The following is a 15,299-nucleotide window of genomic DNA, read 5'->3' as shown; positions in this document are numbered from 1 at the left end:
TATATCCACAGCCATTCCTCTGTCAAGGCTTCTACTCACCTCTTCATAAAAGCAAATTAGATTGGTTTGACAACTTCTATCCTTAGTAAACCCATGCTGGCTATCACTTATAATACAATTATTCCTCTATATACACAGCCCCCAGAATGTCCTATATAAATAAAACAAAAATGATGCCGACATAAAGTAGACATAGTGTAAAAGCAAATGTATAACTAATTTATGTCGTAGGACTATCTTTCTTAAAAGTAGAGAATCTAAAATTCAGAAAAATGCTACATTTTTGAATTTTTCCCAGAATTTTAGTTTTTCACACAAAAATGCAGAATGTATGGACCAATATTTACCACTAACATTAAGTATAATTTGTCATGAAATTTTTTTCTCAGAATCACTTTGATAAGTTAAAGTGTCCCGAAGTTATAGCAACATGAAGTGGGACAGGTCAGATTTGAAAAATGGGCCTTGGTCATTAAGGCCAAAATTGGCCTGGTCCTGAAGGGGTTAAATTTTATCCTATGCCATATTTAGTAACAAAAAATGTATGATATCTATTGTGTATTCTGGCAAGATACAACTTTGCTTCAGAGTTTGGTTGCTGAGGATAATCTGCTCCTTTGAGATTTTACCCCATAGGACCTGGAAGCAATAAAGCGTAGAGCGTCTGACACTAGTGAGCCAAGCTCTACAAGACACAGGTCAGTAGTATGATGCGCGTACGTCGCTACCATGCTAAACATTTTTCTCATGTAGAATTCCTATTTCTTAACCCTTTAAGGCCCATTTTGGCCTAGAGGACACAGACAATTAGAATTTTAGTTTTTCTCTCTGTGCCATTTAATATATATATATATATATATATATATATATATATTATTTTTTTATTTTTATTTTTTTGCACATGTATGACTTTTTGATCACAGTTTATTTAAATTTTTTTCTAGGATCTGAAGTGACCAGCATGTAGCATTTCTGGTGTTTTTTATTTATTTATTTATTTTTACGTTTATTGGAGATGGGACCCAGGATCTGCACGGAGCAGGTGTATCTCGAACTGCATTAGGCACCAGAACACTAGGAGGTACATTTAGGTTCATTGTCCTTAAAGGGGAACTCCTGTGGAAAAAAAAAATTCCCAAATTTCCGGTAACTGGTGCCAGAAAGTTAAACTGATTTGTAAATTACTTCTATTAAAAAATCTTAATCCTTCCAGTACTTATCAGCTGCTGTAATCTCCACAGGAAGTTATTTTCTTTTTGAATTTCTTTTCTGAGGAAGTTGCGCAGTTCTTTTCAGTCTGGCCACAGTGCTCTCTGCTGACACCTCTGTCCATGTCAGGAACTGTCCAGAGAGCAGAATAGGTTTGCTATGGGGATTTTCTCCTGCTCTGGACAGTTCCTGACATGGACAGAGGTGTCAGCAGAGAGCACTGTGGTCAGACTGAAAAGAAATTTAAAAAGAAAAGAACTTCCTGTAGAGCAGGGGTCTCAAACTGGTGGCCCTCCATATGTTCCAAAACTTCAACTCCCAGCATTCCTGACAGCCATTAGCTGCAGCAAATGGCCGTCTGGGTATGTCTGGGCATGCTGGGAGTTGAAGTTTTCCAACATCTGGAGGGACGCCAGTTTGAGACCCCTTTTGTAGAGCATACAGCAGCTGATAAGTACTGGAAGGATTAAACATTTTTAATAGAAGTAATTTACAAATGTGTTTAACTTTCTGAAGCCTGCTGATATTAAAAAAAATCTCCACAGGAGTACCCCAAAGGGTTGAAATTATTTAAATTAAGGCCACCTATTCACTTTTCTTAACTCACTTTCTGGATCTCTAAACACACAATGTTCTAAGAAAGAACGTATTCGCAATTTTCAAGCAAAACTCCAGTGGGGCGAGGATGTGATATGGTGAGGGTAATGGTGAGTTATTTGTGGTGTGAAGCAACATTAAAGGGGTACTCCGATGAAAAACTTTTTTTTTTTTTTTAAATCAACTGGTGCCAGAAAGTTAAACAGGTTTGTTAATTACTTCTATTAAAAAAATCTTAATCCTTCCAGTGCTTATTATCTGCTGAATACTACAGAGGAAATTATTTTCTTTTTGGACCACAGTGCTCTCTGCTGACACCTCTGTCCATTTTAAGAACTGTCCAGAGTAGGAGAAAATCCCCATAGCAAACATATGCTGCTCTGGAAAGTTCCTAAAATGGACAGAGATGTCAGCAGAGAGCACTGTGCTCGTGATGTCAGCAGAGAGCACTGTGTTCCAAAAAGAAAATAATTTCCTCTGTAATATTCAGCAGCTAATAAGTACTGGAAGGATTAAGATTTTTTAATAGAAGTAATTTACAAATCTGTTTTACTTTCTGGCATCAGTTAATTTAAAGGGGTTCTCCGGTGCTTACACATCTTATCCCCTATCCAAAGGATAGGGGATAAGATGCCTGATCGCGGGAGTCCCGCAGCTGGGGACGCCCGCGAACATGCACGCGGCACCCCGTTTGTAATCAGTCCCCGGAGTGTGATTATAAACGGGGTGCCGCGTGCATGATCGCGGGCGTTCCCCAGCTGCGGGACTCCCGCGATCAGGCATCTTATCCCCTATCCTTTGGCTAGGGGATAAGATGTGTAAGCACCTTTAAAAAAAAAAAAAAAAAAAGTTTTCCACCGGAGTACCCCTTTAATCTATTCTGAACTGAAAGGCTGCAAATTAGAGCCAGACTTCTAGAGGACAGAAAATCAATTCCTGACACGCCGACACTGCTGCTAACAATCCCACGTACTACCAGTATGTAAGTCCAAGTAAAAACAACATACAAATGGCTAAAGAAATGAATCCCATCTTGTGCACAATGTAAAGAATACTCATAGGTCATTTACACAGTATTTTGCTTCAACTTAACTTTTCACATGTAGTATAGACAAGTCAAACGTTTCGATCAATCAGGGTGCCAGTGAGACCCCCTCTGATCATTAGTTATATTAGCATACTTCACTCCCCGGCTTGGTGCGCAATCTGACTTATTACAGGAGATGGGTTCCATAGACTATAATGAAATGACAAAGAATCAAGCCGAGGAGTAAAGCATTCTATTGAGCACTTCCTCCCCAGCAATAAATCATAGGGGGTCTCAGCACTCAGCAGACCCCTAAAGATCTAAAGTGCCAACCTGTCAAATGTTTGTTGAAATGACAGTAACCCTTTAAGTTGGTATTAGCCAGAATAATTTTTACTAAATATTTAGAATTCAATAATAAAAAGCATAATAAATGTGTAACTACATTGAATTGCATTACTGTACTGAAATAAAGTCCATACACTACTCATTAATGAAAAGTCGTCGGACCCTGTTGATTTCTAGTGTTGAGTACAAATATTCGTGATTTCGCGAATATTTAAAATATATAGTGCTATATATTCGTAACGACTAATATTCTTTTTTTTTTGTTGTTGTTTTTTTTTCACATGCAAATTTTTATGCTAATTTTTAATGCGCATTTTCCATGTGAATTTTCTCATGGAAAAAAAAGTGAACGAACATAGCGAATATGCGAATTTCGCGAACATAGGACAAATAATCGTCAATACATTAGCAAAATATTGCGAATTGGAATATGGCCCCTGCCTCTCATCACTATTAATTTCACTGCCCAGTATGCAGGCCTTACAAATCTTCTCGAAGGCATAATGGGGGGGGGGGGGGGGGGGGGGGGGGAAGAAAGAAGGAATGGACATTCCTTAGGCTTTAAAGGGGTACTCCGGTGAAAACCTTTTTTCTTTTAAATCAACTGGTGGCAGAAAGTTAAACATATTTGTAAATTACTTCTATTAAAAAATATTAATCCTTCCTGTACTTATTAGCTGCTGAATATTACAGAGGAAATTCTTTTCTTTTTGGAATGCTCTCTGATGACATCACAACCACAGTTCTCTCTGCTGATGTCATTATAATAATAATGCTTTGTTTATTGTTGTCCTTAGTGGGATTTGAACCCAAGTCCCCAGCACTGCAAGGCAACAGTGCTGACCACTAAGCCACCATGCTGCCCTTAGTATACACCTGCTATGCATCTGCTATGCATGGTTGCTAACATGGACAGAGATGTCAGCAGAGAGCACTGTGTTCGTGATGTCATCAGTGTTCCAAAAAGAAATGAATTTCCTACATTCAGCAGCTAATAAGTACTGGAAGGATTAAGATTTTTTAATAGAAGTAATATACAAATATGTTTAACTTTCTGCCACCAGTTGATTTAAAAGAAAAAAGGTTTCCACCGGAGTACCCCTTTAACTTTCTAATTCCATTGCTGTGGCCATGGGGTCTGGACATTCAGAACACTTGAAGAGTCAGCAGAGCTGAACTTCAGGTGTATGGGGTGAAGAGGAAAGATAGATGTTTGCCATATGAATGTTTGGTGAAAAGCCATTAAAGGGGTACTCCACCGTAAAACATCTTATCCCCTATCTCCGCTGCGACACCCCAGTCATGCGATGCACAAAATGAACTCCACTCCGTGCCGGATGACTGGCGACCACAGCCACCACGCCTCCTCCATTCATGTCTATGGGAGGAGGCGTGACGGCTACTACGTAGCCGTCACGCCCCCTCCCATAGACATGAATGGAGGGAGCGTGGTGTGACATTGCGAACAAGGAAGCTCCAAGCTTATGAGTTACACCGCTGCTGCCCAGAGATCGCGGGGGTCCCCAATGGCGGGACCCCTGTGATCACACTTCTTATCACCTATCCTTTGGATAGGGGAAAAGATTTTTTCCAGTGAAGTACCCCTCTAAAATGTATGGGAACCCTTTAACCTCATTAATAGTGTTGCTCGCGAATATTCGCAATGCAAATTTTATTCGCAAATATCGCATATTCGCGAATTCACGAATATTCGTGAATATAGCACTATATATTCGTAATTACAAATATTCTTTTTTTTTTTTTTACTTCTTCTTCACAGTACACATCACAGTGATCACCCCTCTCTGCTTCCAGCTTATGTGGTGTAAAGAAGGCTCTAATACTACTGTGTGAGATTGGTGTGTGAATTTTCACGTGTGTTAATTTTTGTATATACTAATTTTCGCATATGTGAAAATAAACCGCGATTATTATGAATATGCGAATTTAGCGAATATATGACGAATATTCGTCCATATATTCGCAAAATATCGCGAATTCGAATATGTCCTATGCCGCTCAACACTATCCATTAATCATTCTTCTTCCTTCAGAGCTGGAATCTCCATTGATTAATGTCAGAGGCCTAATAATCACTGCTTGGTCAGATGTATATTAATTTATTGTCCCACAACTTAAGATTCACAGTTACACTAAAGCTTTACATTTACTTTACTAAAACAAGAAATGGTCTCATGCGATTATATAGACCAATATACAGATGCGGAAAAATAGACTAAAGGTGGGGGGAGATCCTGGATATAAACGGCCCCTACCTCACTTTCCCTTCACTATCACCCTAGTCGCTTTTCCTGCACCTCTTTCCTGCTCTATACTCCCCTCTTACCCTTTAGACAGAGGTTGTACCATTGCCATGTATTTGGTATCTGATCTAAGTGGATTAAACAGTGTCCAGGTTCACCACATAATCGGATGAGACGGTTACTTGTTCTTTTGATGGTTGTTGGTATTTTGATAGTATTTTTATGATAATAATAAAAGTTAAAGGGGTACTCCGCCCCTAGACATCTTATCCCCTATCCAAAGGATAGGGGATAAGATGTCAGATCTGCCGGGGTCCCACTGCTGGGGAGCCCTGGGATCCCCGCTGCGGCACCCCGCTCTCATTACAGCACAGAGTGAGTTCGCTCTGCACGTAATGATGGGCAATACAGGGGCCGGAGCATCGTTACGTCACGGCTCCGCCCCTCGTGATATCACGGCCCGCCCCTTTCAATACAAGTCTATGGGAGGGGGGCGTGGCGGTCGTCACGCCCCCTCCCATAGACTTGCATTAAGGGGGACGGGCCGTGATGTCACGAGGGGCGGAGCCATGACGTCACGCTGCTCCGTCCCCCGTATCGCCCGTCATTACGCACAGAGCGAACTCCCTCTGTGCTGTAATGAGAGCGGGGTGCCGCAGCGGGGATCCCAGGGCTCCCCAGCAGCGGGACCGCGGCGATCTGACATCTTATCCCCTATCCTTTGGATAGGGGATAAGATGTCTAGGGGCGGAGTACCCCTTTAAGTTTTAGTGTAACTGTGGAGCTTATGTCAAAGGCATATTTTCAATCTCTTCTCTGAGGCTTCAAAACAGGAACCCACTCTACCATGTGTCATTTAAAATACTGGAGTCTTTTTATGTTGCAGAGGGGCATTTGTGCAATTTTAGGCTCCAGAGCCCCTGAATAGGTGCTCCCCTTATAACTAGGACCCTCAGTCCAGTTCAAGGCAATGGATTTGTCAGTGATCTCCCACTGCACCCGGCAATTCTAAACAAGCGCCAGGCTCCTGAGGCCATGATCGTGGCCACGCCCCCATGGATGTCACACCACACCCCCTCCATTCATGTCTATGGGAGGGGGTGTGTCAATCGACACGCCCCCTCCCACAGACATGTATGTAGGGGGTGTGGCATGAGATCACAAGGGGGCATGGCCGTGGAGTCACGATCATGGCCTACATCTCCGAGCTTTCTGAACAAAAAGTTCAGAACACTGGAGCACCAGAGTACCCTTTAAGTACCCCATTAAGTAAAAATAGTCTAGTTGGTAGAAATCCATTGTAATGTGCATGGCTGGTTTCTAATCTACTGCCCTTGGTTCTATAGATCAACCATTCTGGGGAATGCTGAGTGCATCTGTAGTAGGAAAAGGAGCATTTTGGAGCTCTGTCAGGACGTTGTGTGCAGTACTGGTGCCCAGGAGTGAAAATAAGTGGAAGAAAGGAGAAAAAGTGCATATACTGAGTAATATGTATTTATTATCATGTGGAATACACGTTCTAAAGGTCAGAGTTTGATGTCGATGATTTGTACTTAATGAGCATGAACACCTCCTTTTGCCTCCTTTGCCACAACTATATATCAGAATTTGTTTTGTTGGGACTTTCTGACTCACAAGAATGGCAAAGTCTATTTTTTGTGATATTTTTCTTCATTTATATTATTACAGTAGGTGGCAATGTGTATATAATTCTTGCGTATAGGTTCAGTCCAAACCTTCACACTCCTATGTATTTTTACCTAGCTAACTTCTCTTTTCTGGACATATGTTACATCACGGGCACAGTTCCCAAAATGTTGTCAAACTTCCTATCCGAGCAGAAGACCATCTCAGTTTACGGCTGCTCTATACAGATGTACTGTGTTTGGCTGTTTGGTGGAACAGAGTGCTACATCCTGGCAGCCATGGCTTATGACCGATATAATGCCATATGTCACCCTCTTTTATATCAAGTCATTATGAATAAGGCCACATGTACCAAGCTCATCATTGGTTCGTGGGTTATCGGGGCAGTAAATTCTCTTATACACACTGTCCTCACGTTCTCATTGACATTCTGCAGCAATAAGATCAACCATTTCTTCTGTGATGTTCCGCCGGTTCTTGAACTGTCGTGTACGAGCACCTGGATCAATGAGCTTGTCATCTTTTTCATAAGTGGTTGCGTCATTATAGGTTCCTTCATACTGATAATGATATCCTACATTAAGATCATCTCCGCCATTTTTAAGGCCCATTCAAGAAGAGGAAGAAGGAAAACTTTTTCGACCTGTACCTCTCATTTAATTGTTGTGACAATATTTTATGGATCTGGGATCTTTATGTATTTTAGGCCAAAATCAAGTTATGGAATGGACCAGGACAGATTGGTCTCTGTCATGTATACAGTGATAGCGCCAATGTTAAACCCTTTTGTATACAGTCTGAGGAACAGTGAAGTAAAGTTGGCCATGAAACGGATATTATATCAACTAATAAAATGTTTTTTGAATAGGAAAAACTCAATGATCCATTGCTCTTAAGTTTTGTTGTGTTATATATGCGTATACACTTTGCATAACATGATCTTTGTTGTTTATTTTGATAAATTTTTTTCATGTAAAAATAGAATAAAATTTTTAGAGAAACGTATGAAATTGGAGGAAGAGATTGAAGGAAAGGTAAAATATGTAGATCTAGATGTATGACATTATTAGGGAGTAAGCATTAGCATTTTTCTATGTGTCTTATTTAAAGTGCTCAAACTACACCTAAAGTTATACTTACTTGATTAAGAGATCTATGAGGTCATTTTGCAGGCTACTTTTGAAGCCTGGCTTCATGCTCAACCCCTTTGGATGCATTGGACATGTCACTTTTCACAACTAAGAATGCTACTAACTCCCATAGCCTGGGCAACCATAGCATTCCTAGTTTATTTATTGCGTTGTCTTACAGTAATGTCATTAAATGAGCACTGTCATTAAAAGAAAAAAACATTTGATGGCATAGTTGCTTCGATAGGTCGGGGGAGAATTGACTAGAAGTGTGCGCTTAGCCCACTCTCTCCCGGTTCTGCAACATGAAACCATTTTGCTCCTCACATAGACACATAACAGGGAGAGAAGAATGGAGCCACTCTTTTCTGTGATTGATTGGCTACTTTTTGTACTTCACTGTTTATGGTTTTATAAATTAAAGAACATTAGCATTTGCACTTAATCTGCAATGTACATTCGTTCTATTTGTTGAGTGATTGGTTGGTCTGAAAACTTAGACTAAACTTGTAACACCATTTGTATCAACCTCCATGCCATAGTGTTTTGTAGTTTCCATCTCACTATGGTGCAGTTCTTCTATCAAATCTTGCTGGGAGCTCTGTAAGAAGAGGATATTCATCTTCGGGCCAGGATTGCTCACCTACCTAATCTCAGTACATACTCAAAAGAAACAAAAATAAAACAATTTGGCAGAAGAAATACCGATAAGGAACATCAAACAAATCAACAAATAGCACAACAAATCAAATAGCGCAACTCAAATAAAAAACTGATCTATAACGCCACCTTCCTCCACAACACTGTACTACACATTCACAAACTAGAGGCAACTCTCTCTCTCTCTCTCTCTCTCTCTCTCACATATATATATATATATATAGAGAGAGAGAGAGAGAGAGAGAGAGAGAGAGAGAGAGAGAGAGAGAGAGAGAGAGAGAGAGAGAGAGAGAGATACATATAGTTATTAATAATGAAAGATTATTCATGCTTAAAATATAACTCCAATCATCTTGGTGGAACCAACATATTGCATTATTTTGCTGCTATAGCAGAAGGTCATGACGCCAATCTGACCTTATGACCTATCCTCATCAAAAATTTTAAGTATGTGACCTTATGAATTGCCAAAAATATATAAACAATGAAATCCATGCCTCTGGCCCGACCATTTACCCTGAATAGTTTAGCTCATTAATTGTCGCTAGGCGGTAATTTTTCAAAATTAACATGAAATAATATGCAGATATTATAAAATATGCAGATTTATTGGTTATGATTAATAGACATAAATTATTAGATAAACACAATATTGCAAAATATATGAATCATTAATCAAATATGAACATGTTAGAATGTTAGTAAATCATTATAAATAGAGATGAGCGAATCGAATCTGAAGAAGTGGAGTTTGTTCCGATTTTCATGAAAAATTTGATTCGGACCAAAATCCGAACTTCGACTCGATTTGAAATAACGACACCCCTGCGATCAACTTGTATAATGTATAGATGTGAGCGGCGTTCTCCTGCGCTCGCATCTCTGCAATAGATAGGATGATCACAGTGGGTGTCAGGAGTGACACTTGCTGTGATCTGTCCTCAACTACAGGTACTACTGCTCCCAACATGGAGCACACTCTGCTCCATGTTGGGAGCTGTAGTACCTGCATTAATAGACAGATCGCAGTGGGTGTTACTTCTGACACCAGATACGATCATCCTGTATAATGTATAAATGCGGGTGGCCGGCCGCTCTTCTCTGGTCTCCCTGTAGTATGAGTAAATGCTGTATATATACCTATTATTCATATTTCCCGCAGAGAGCTGTGATTGGCTGGAACCATCTGGCCAATCACAGCTCTGTGGGAAATATGAATAAGTGATGTGAATTCTATTCACATCATTGCTGGCCGGAGTATAGTGCAGAGATGGTAGCGCAGGAGAAAGCTGCTCCATCTCTGCAAAAGAAAGGACAATCACATCGGGTGTCAGGAGTGACACCAGGGGCGATCTGTCTATTAGTACAGGTACTACAGCTCCCATCATGGAACAGTCTGTACAATAACGGATGAAATAACGGGTGCTAATGGCTGAATAATGTTCATCAAAATAATGGGCATTTTCATCCGTTAAGACCTGTTATAACATCCGTCATGTAATGTTATTTTATGGCCGTTTTAACACCTCTGCCTACAGACTCCTGCAGCCGGGACTACTACTACTCCCATCATGGAACAGACTTGTTTCCATGATGGGAGTAGTATTTCCCCAGCTGCGGGAGTCTGCCAGTGGCTGGGGAGGCTACATTAGTGTTTGTACTACTACCCTCATCATGGAACAGACTCTGTTCCATGATGGGGGTTGTAGTACATGGGCTGAGGGTTTAATTGTACCGGGTCTCACTTCTGAGACCTCATGTAATCAGAAGTTATAAAACAGGGTAGCGGGCGGCATGCTCTGCTCCCCTGATATGTACGGTGTATTTTTATTTTCACTTTTAAATTCCATAAGTGACATTCAGGGCTCCCGGCGGGGTTTTTAAACTACTAATTTGACCCCCAAATGTATGCCCCCATGCATATGTATAATAATTCATTGGCCCCAGTGTGCTTATCCTTATTTCCCCCCCCCCAGTGTTCTTATTTCCCCTCCTGCTGCCTGCTCCTCATCTTCTTGGAGCAGGGTAGCAGCAGGACATGGCGGGAACTGGCGGCGGTGAATGAATGAAACATACATGTCTCGCATGTAGGCTTCATTCATTCACCACCGTCGCCCCTATGGAGATGAGCAGCAGAGAATAGACATGTCCCGGCGGTGTGCTGATTGCGCTAGGAGCAGGGCAACAGCGGGGACATGTCGGACGGAGGCGATGAATGAATGAAGCCTACATGCGGGACATGTCGGCTTCATTCATTCATTCACTGCCGCCGTTTCCCGACATGTCCAGCTGCTGCCCTGCTCCAAGAAGATGAGGAGCAGGCAGCCGGAGGGGAAATAAGGATAAGTACACTGGGGCAAATTAATTATTATAAACACACTGGGGCCAATGAATTACTATAAACACACTGGTGCAAATGAATTATTATAAATATGCATGGGGGCATACATTTGGGGGTCAAATTAGTAGTTTAAAAACCCCGCCAGGAGCCCTGAATGGCTCCTCGGTGGTGGACATTCAGGGCTCCTGGCGGGGAATTTAAAAGTGAAATAAAATGTTAATGTTCATTTTTGAACAGGGATCAATTTATATAGGCAGGCAGGACCTAAAAATGTAGCCAACAATAATAAAAATGTAGAAAGGGGCCATTTAAATGTAAAAATAATATATTTTTTATAATAATTTTAAATTTTTTTTAATTAGTAATGTATTTTAATATTGTGTTTAATGAAGTGTGTGTGTGTGTTTTACTTTTTTCTCAATTTTTTTAGGTAGTACTACTACTCCCAGCATGGAACAGACTGTTCCATGATGGAAGCTGTAGTACCTGTACTAATAGACAGATCGCCCAGGGTGTCACTCCTGATACCTGATGTGATTGTCCTTTCTATTGCAGAGATGGGGCGGCTTTCTCCTGCGATCGCATCTCTGTACTATACTCCGGCCAGCCAGTGATGTGAATAGAATTCACAGATGGTTCCAGCCACTCACAGCTCTCTGCGGGAAATATGAATAATAGGTGTATATATACGGCATATACTCATACTACAGTGGGAACAGAGAAGAGTGGCCAGCCGCCCGCATCTATACAGTATACAGGACGATCGCATCGGGTGTCAGAAGTAACACCCACTGCAATCTGTCTATTAATGCAGATACTACAGCTCCCAGCATGGAGCAGAGTGTGCTCCATGTTGGGAGCATTAGTACCTGCTGTTCAGGACAGATCACAGCAAGTGTCACTCCTGACACCCGATGCGATCGTTCTATCAAGAGGCGAGAAAGCCATTTGCATCTATACATTATATAGGATGATCGCAGTGGGTGTCAGGAATGACACCCAGGGTGATCTGTCTATTAGCACAGGTACTACTACTCCCATCATGGAACAGTCTGTTCCATGCTGGAAGTAGTAGTACTACCTTAAAAAAATTAAAAAATTGAGAAAAAAAAGTGAAACACACACACTTTATTAAACACACCATTAAAATACATTACTAATAAAAAAATTGCCAAGAATTTATTTGGGTCGAATCGATTTTAAAAAAAAAATGTTAAAAAAATGTGGCGAATCGTCCGAATCAAATAAAAAAAAAATGCACTCATCTCTAATTACAAACTTATGTTAGTAAAAATTATTCAATATCATCTATATGGTATTACTCTGAAAGAGAACATTAAACCATATAATAGGCAATACCTAATCTTTATATATATATACATATATATATATATATATATATATATATATATGAATAAATATATATATATATATATATATATATATATAATGGAGGTTACTTTTATGAACACTCCGCCCACTTCTAACTAACCACACAAATCTGGTAGTACATTTTTGGGTACAATACAAGATATATAATTTATTTTAATAAATTTGACAAAGATATGTAAATTTTCTTGTGGATGCATTTTCCTTATATCAATTAGATGATAAAGGATAAAAGTATAGACTGTGATATATGCATTATATAAATTAACTAATATGCATAGCTCTTGGCCTGTTCTCTGCAGAAGAAGGAGAAGAAATCCATATGATATAACTCTACAATCTTAACCTGCAGATTAGGGAAAGATCCGTTTACCATTCATACTAATTATAATTTAATTCACATTTTAAAATGATCTTAACCAAGTGATGGCAAACCTTTTTGAGCCCGAGTGCCCAAGCCCTCAATGTGCCAGCACAGCAATTAAATCAGCATACTGAGGTTTAAGTTTAGAAAAAACAACTCATACAGTTGCCATAACTAATTAACATCTTTTGTTTTAAAAGAAGAACACAACAACAGAGTTCAATGATACAAACTAGGTTGGCCCACATTAGGTTGGCAGTATAGTTCCCCCACATTAGGTTGTAGTTCCCCCACATTAGGTTGGCAGTATAGTTCCCCCCACATTAGGTTGGCAGTATAGGTCCTCTCACATTAGGTTGGCAGTATAGTTCCCCCCACATTAGGTGCAGTATAGTTCCCCACATTAGGTGCAGTATAGTTCCCTACATTTGGTGCAGTATAGTTCCCCACATTAGGTGCAGCATAGCTCCCCCACAGACATACAGCCTTCAGCCATATACAGTGTATGGCTGGAGGCTGTATGCCTGTGTACTGCCCGACTTCAGTGCTCCGTCCACCGCTTATCCAGTCAGGGTTCACAATCTACTCTATTTTTTCTCTCACACAGGTTGATAAAGGTTTTGGCTTGAGCCCAGGTATTGCAGACCAGAACAAATGCTCTCCCATCCCTGCCAACAGTTGGCAACCAATAATTTCTTTGTACCAATTCCCTGTTTCCAGTAATGCTAGGTTGACCTGCCAATGGTAAGGAATTACATTCCTCTAGTAAACAGAGGCAGGAACTGGGTGGGTACAAAAAAATTATTGGAAGAAGTTCCTGCAGGTACCAAACCTTGGTTGGTCTTAATCTCATCAGAGATAAAGTTAGGAATAGTGTTGCTCGCGAATATTCGTAATGTGAATCTTATTCGCGAATTCGCGAATATTTGCAAATATAGCACTATATATTCGCAATTACGAATATTAGTTTTATTTTTATTTTTTTCACAGTACACATCACAGTGATCATTCCTCTCTGCTTCCAGTTTGTGTGGTGTAAAGAAGGCTCTAATACTATTGTGTGAGACTGGCGTACGAATTTTCGCATATGCAAATTTTCTCTTATGCTAGTTTTCGCATATGCAAATTTTCGCATTTTTATGTGAAAATAAACGTGAATATTACGAATATACGAATTTAGCGAATATATGACAAATATTCGTCCATATATTCACGAAATATCGCAAATTCGAATATGGCCTATGCCGCTCAACACTAGCCAGGAACTATAGCTGACACCACAAGACCCTTGGGGAGTAAAGTTTTGAGGTCAGTGTCACATATTTGGCCATTGTAGACCCTGAACAATATACAATTACAAAATTAAACCTGTGAAAGAACAGGGCCCTTCAAGCCTGTCTTGGATTGAGGCGTTTTGCTGTTTCCAAAAGGGTCAAATTTGTAACAGTAACCAGTAACAGTATTGGTTCATACCTTCTGTTTGTCCATTGCGCATTCTTCAAATGCCCACTTGATGGCTAACAATTCCCTGTTATCAACGTCATAATTAGATTCAACACTGTCAAATTTAAGAGAAAAGAAAGCAAAGGAATGCAAAATGGGTGTGTGAATGACTACATTGAGAATGAACCACTCCTACATCCATTTCAGAAGCATCCACCTCTACTGTGAGTCAGATCTGTTTGTACTAGGTTTGGCGCCATGGTAAAACTTCTTTTAGGATTGTCTTAAGCCACCACCATCATGTCAGGCTTCCCAAACATTTTGAATAAACTTTTAGTCATTAGTAAATTAGAGAAGAAGAATAGCTTGAACCTTAGCAGGGTCCATCTTAAAAATGTTGGGAGACACAATTTACCTAAGAAACGGTACTTCCTGAACACCAAACGGATATGTTTCAAGATGACAAATAGTTGGGTATGATGTTAAATCTGTAAAACACTTCACACATGTTGCACATATGAAGACCAGTCAGACGAATTTATGAGAATATTATCTAGGTACACCAGCAAAAATGTACCCATAAACTCACGGAAAATGTAATTGACCAAGTTACAGAAAACAGCTGGAGCGTTACTTAATGGCCTCATGTGACCTTTAGGGTAGGGTCACATGTGCCATATTTTGCTGTGTATTTCCTGCTGCAGGGTGAACAGTGGAAGATGGCTTTTAATACTCCTAAGGGACATATTGAATATCTTGTGATGCCCTTTTGGTTTAGTAACGCTCCAGCTGTTTTCTATAATTTGGTTAATGACATTTTAGGTGAGGTTATGGGTAAATTTGTGGTGGTCTATCTAGACCAGTGTTTTTCAACCACTGT

At 40.2% G+C, this 15,299-nt stretch overlaps 1 protein-coding gene across 1 annotated transcript in view; it reads left to right on the top strand.

Moving 5' to 3' along the window:
• The window catches only part of LOC130293241 (olfactory receptor 5V1-like), a 30,329-nt gene extending 15,945 nt beyond the window's left edge, over nucleotides 1–14,384 (top strand). The window contains exons 2-4 of the mRNA XM_056541742.1: nucleotides 1,125–1,146; nucleotides 7,051–7,935; nucleotides 14,347–14,384. Of these exons, the coding sequence (XP_056397717.1) occupies nucleotides 1,125–1,146; nucleotides 7,051–7,935; nucleotides 14,347–14,384 (945 nt within the window). The remainder of the gene's footprint in view (nucleotides 1–1,124; nucleotides 1,147–7,050; nucleotides 7,936–14,346) is intronic.
• The last annotated feature ends 915 nt before the right edge of the window (nucleotides 14,385–15,299 follow it).

The sequence above is a fragment of the Hyla sarda genome, chromosome 10 (genome assembly GCF_029499605.1).
Source record: "Hyla sarda isolate aHylSar1 chromosome 10, aHylSar1.hap1, whole genome shotgun sequence".
NCBI classification, from domain to species: Eukaryota; Metazoa; Chordata; class Amphibia; order Anura; family Hylidae; genus Hyla; species Hyla sarda.
This window is presented reverse-complemented; position numbering and strand designations above follow the sequence as displayed.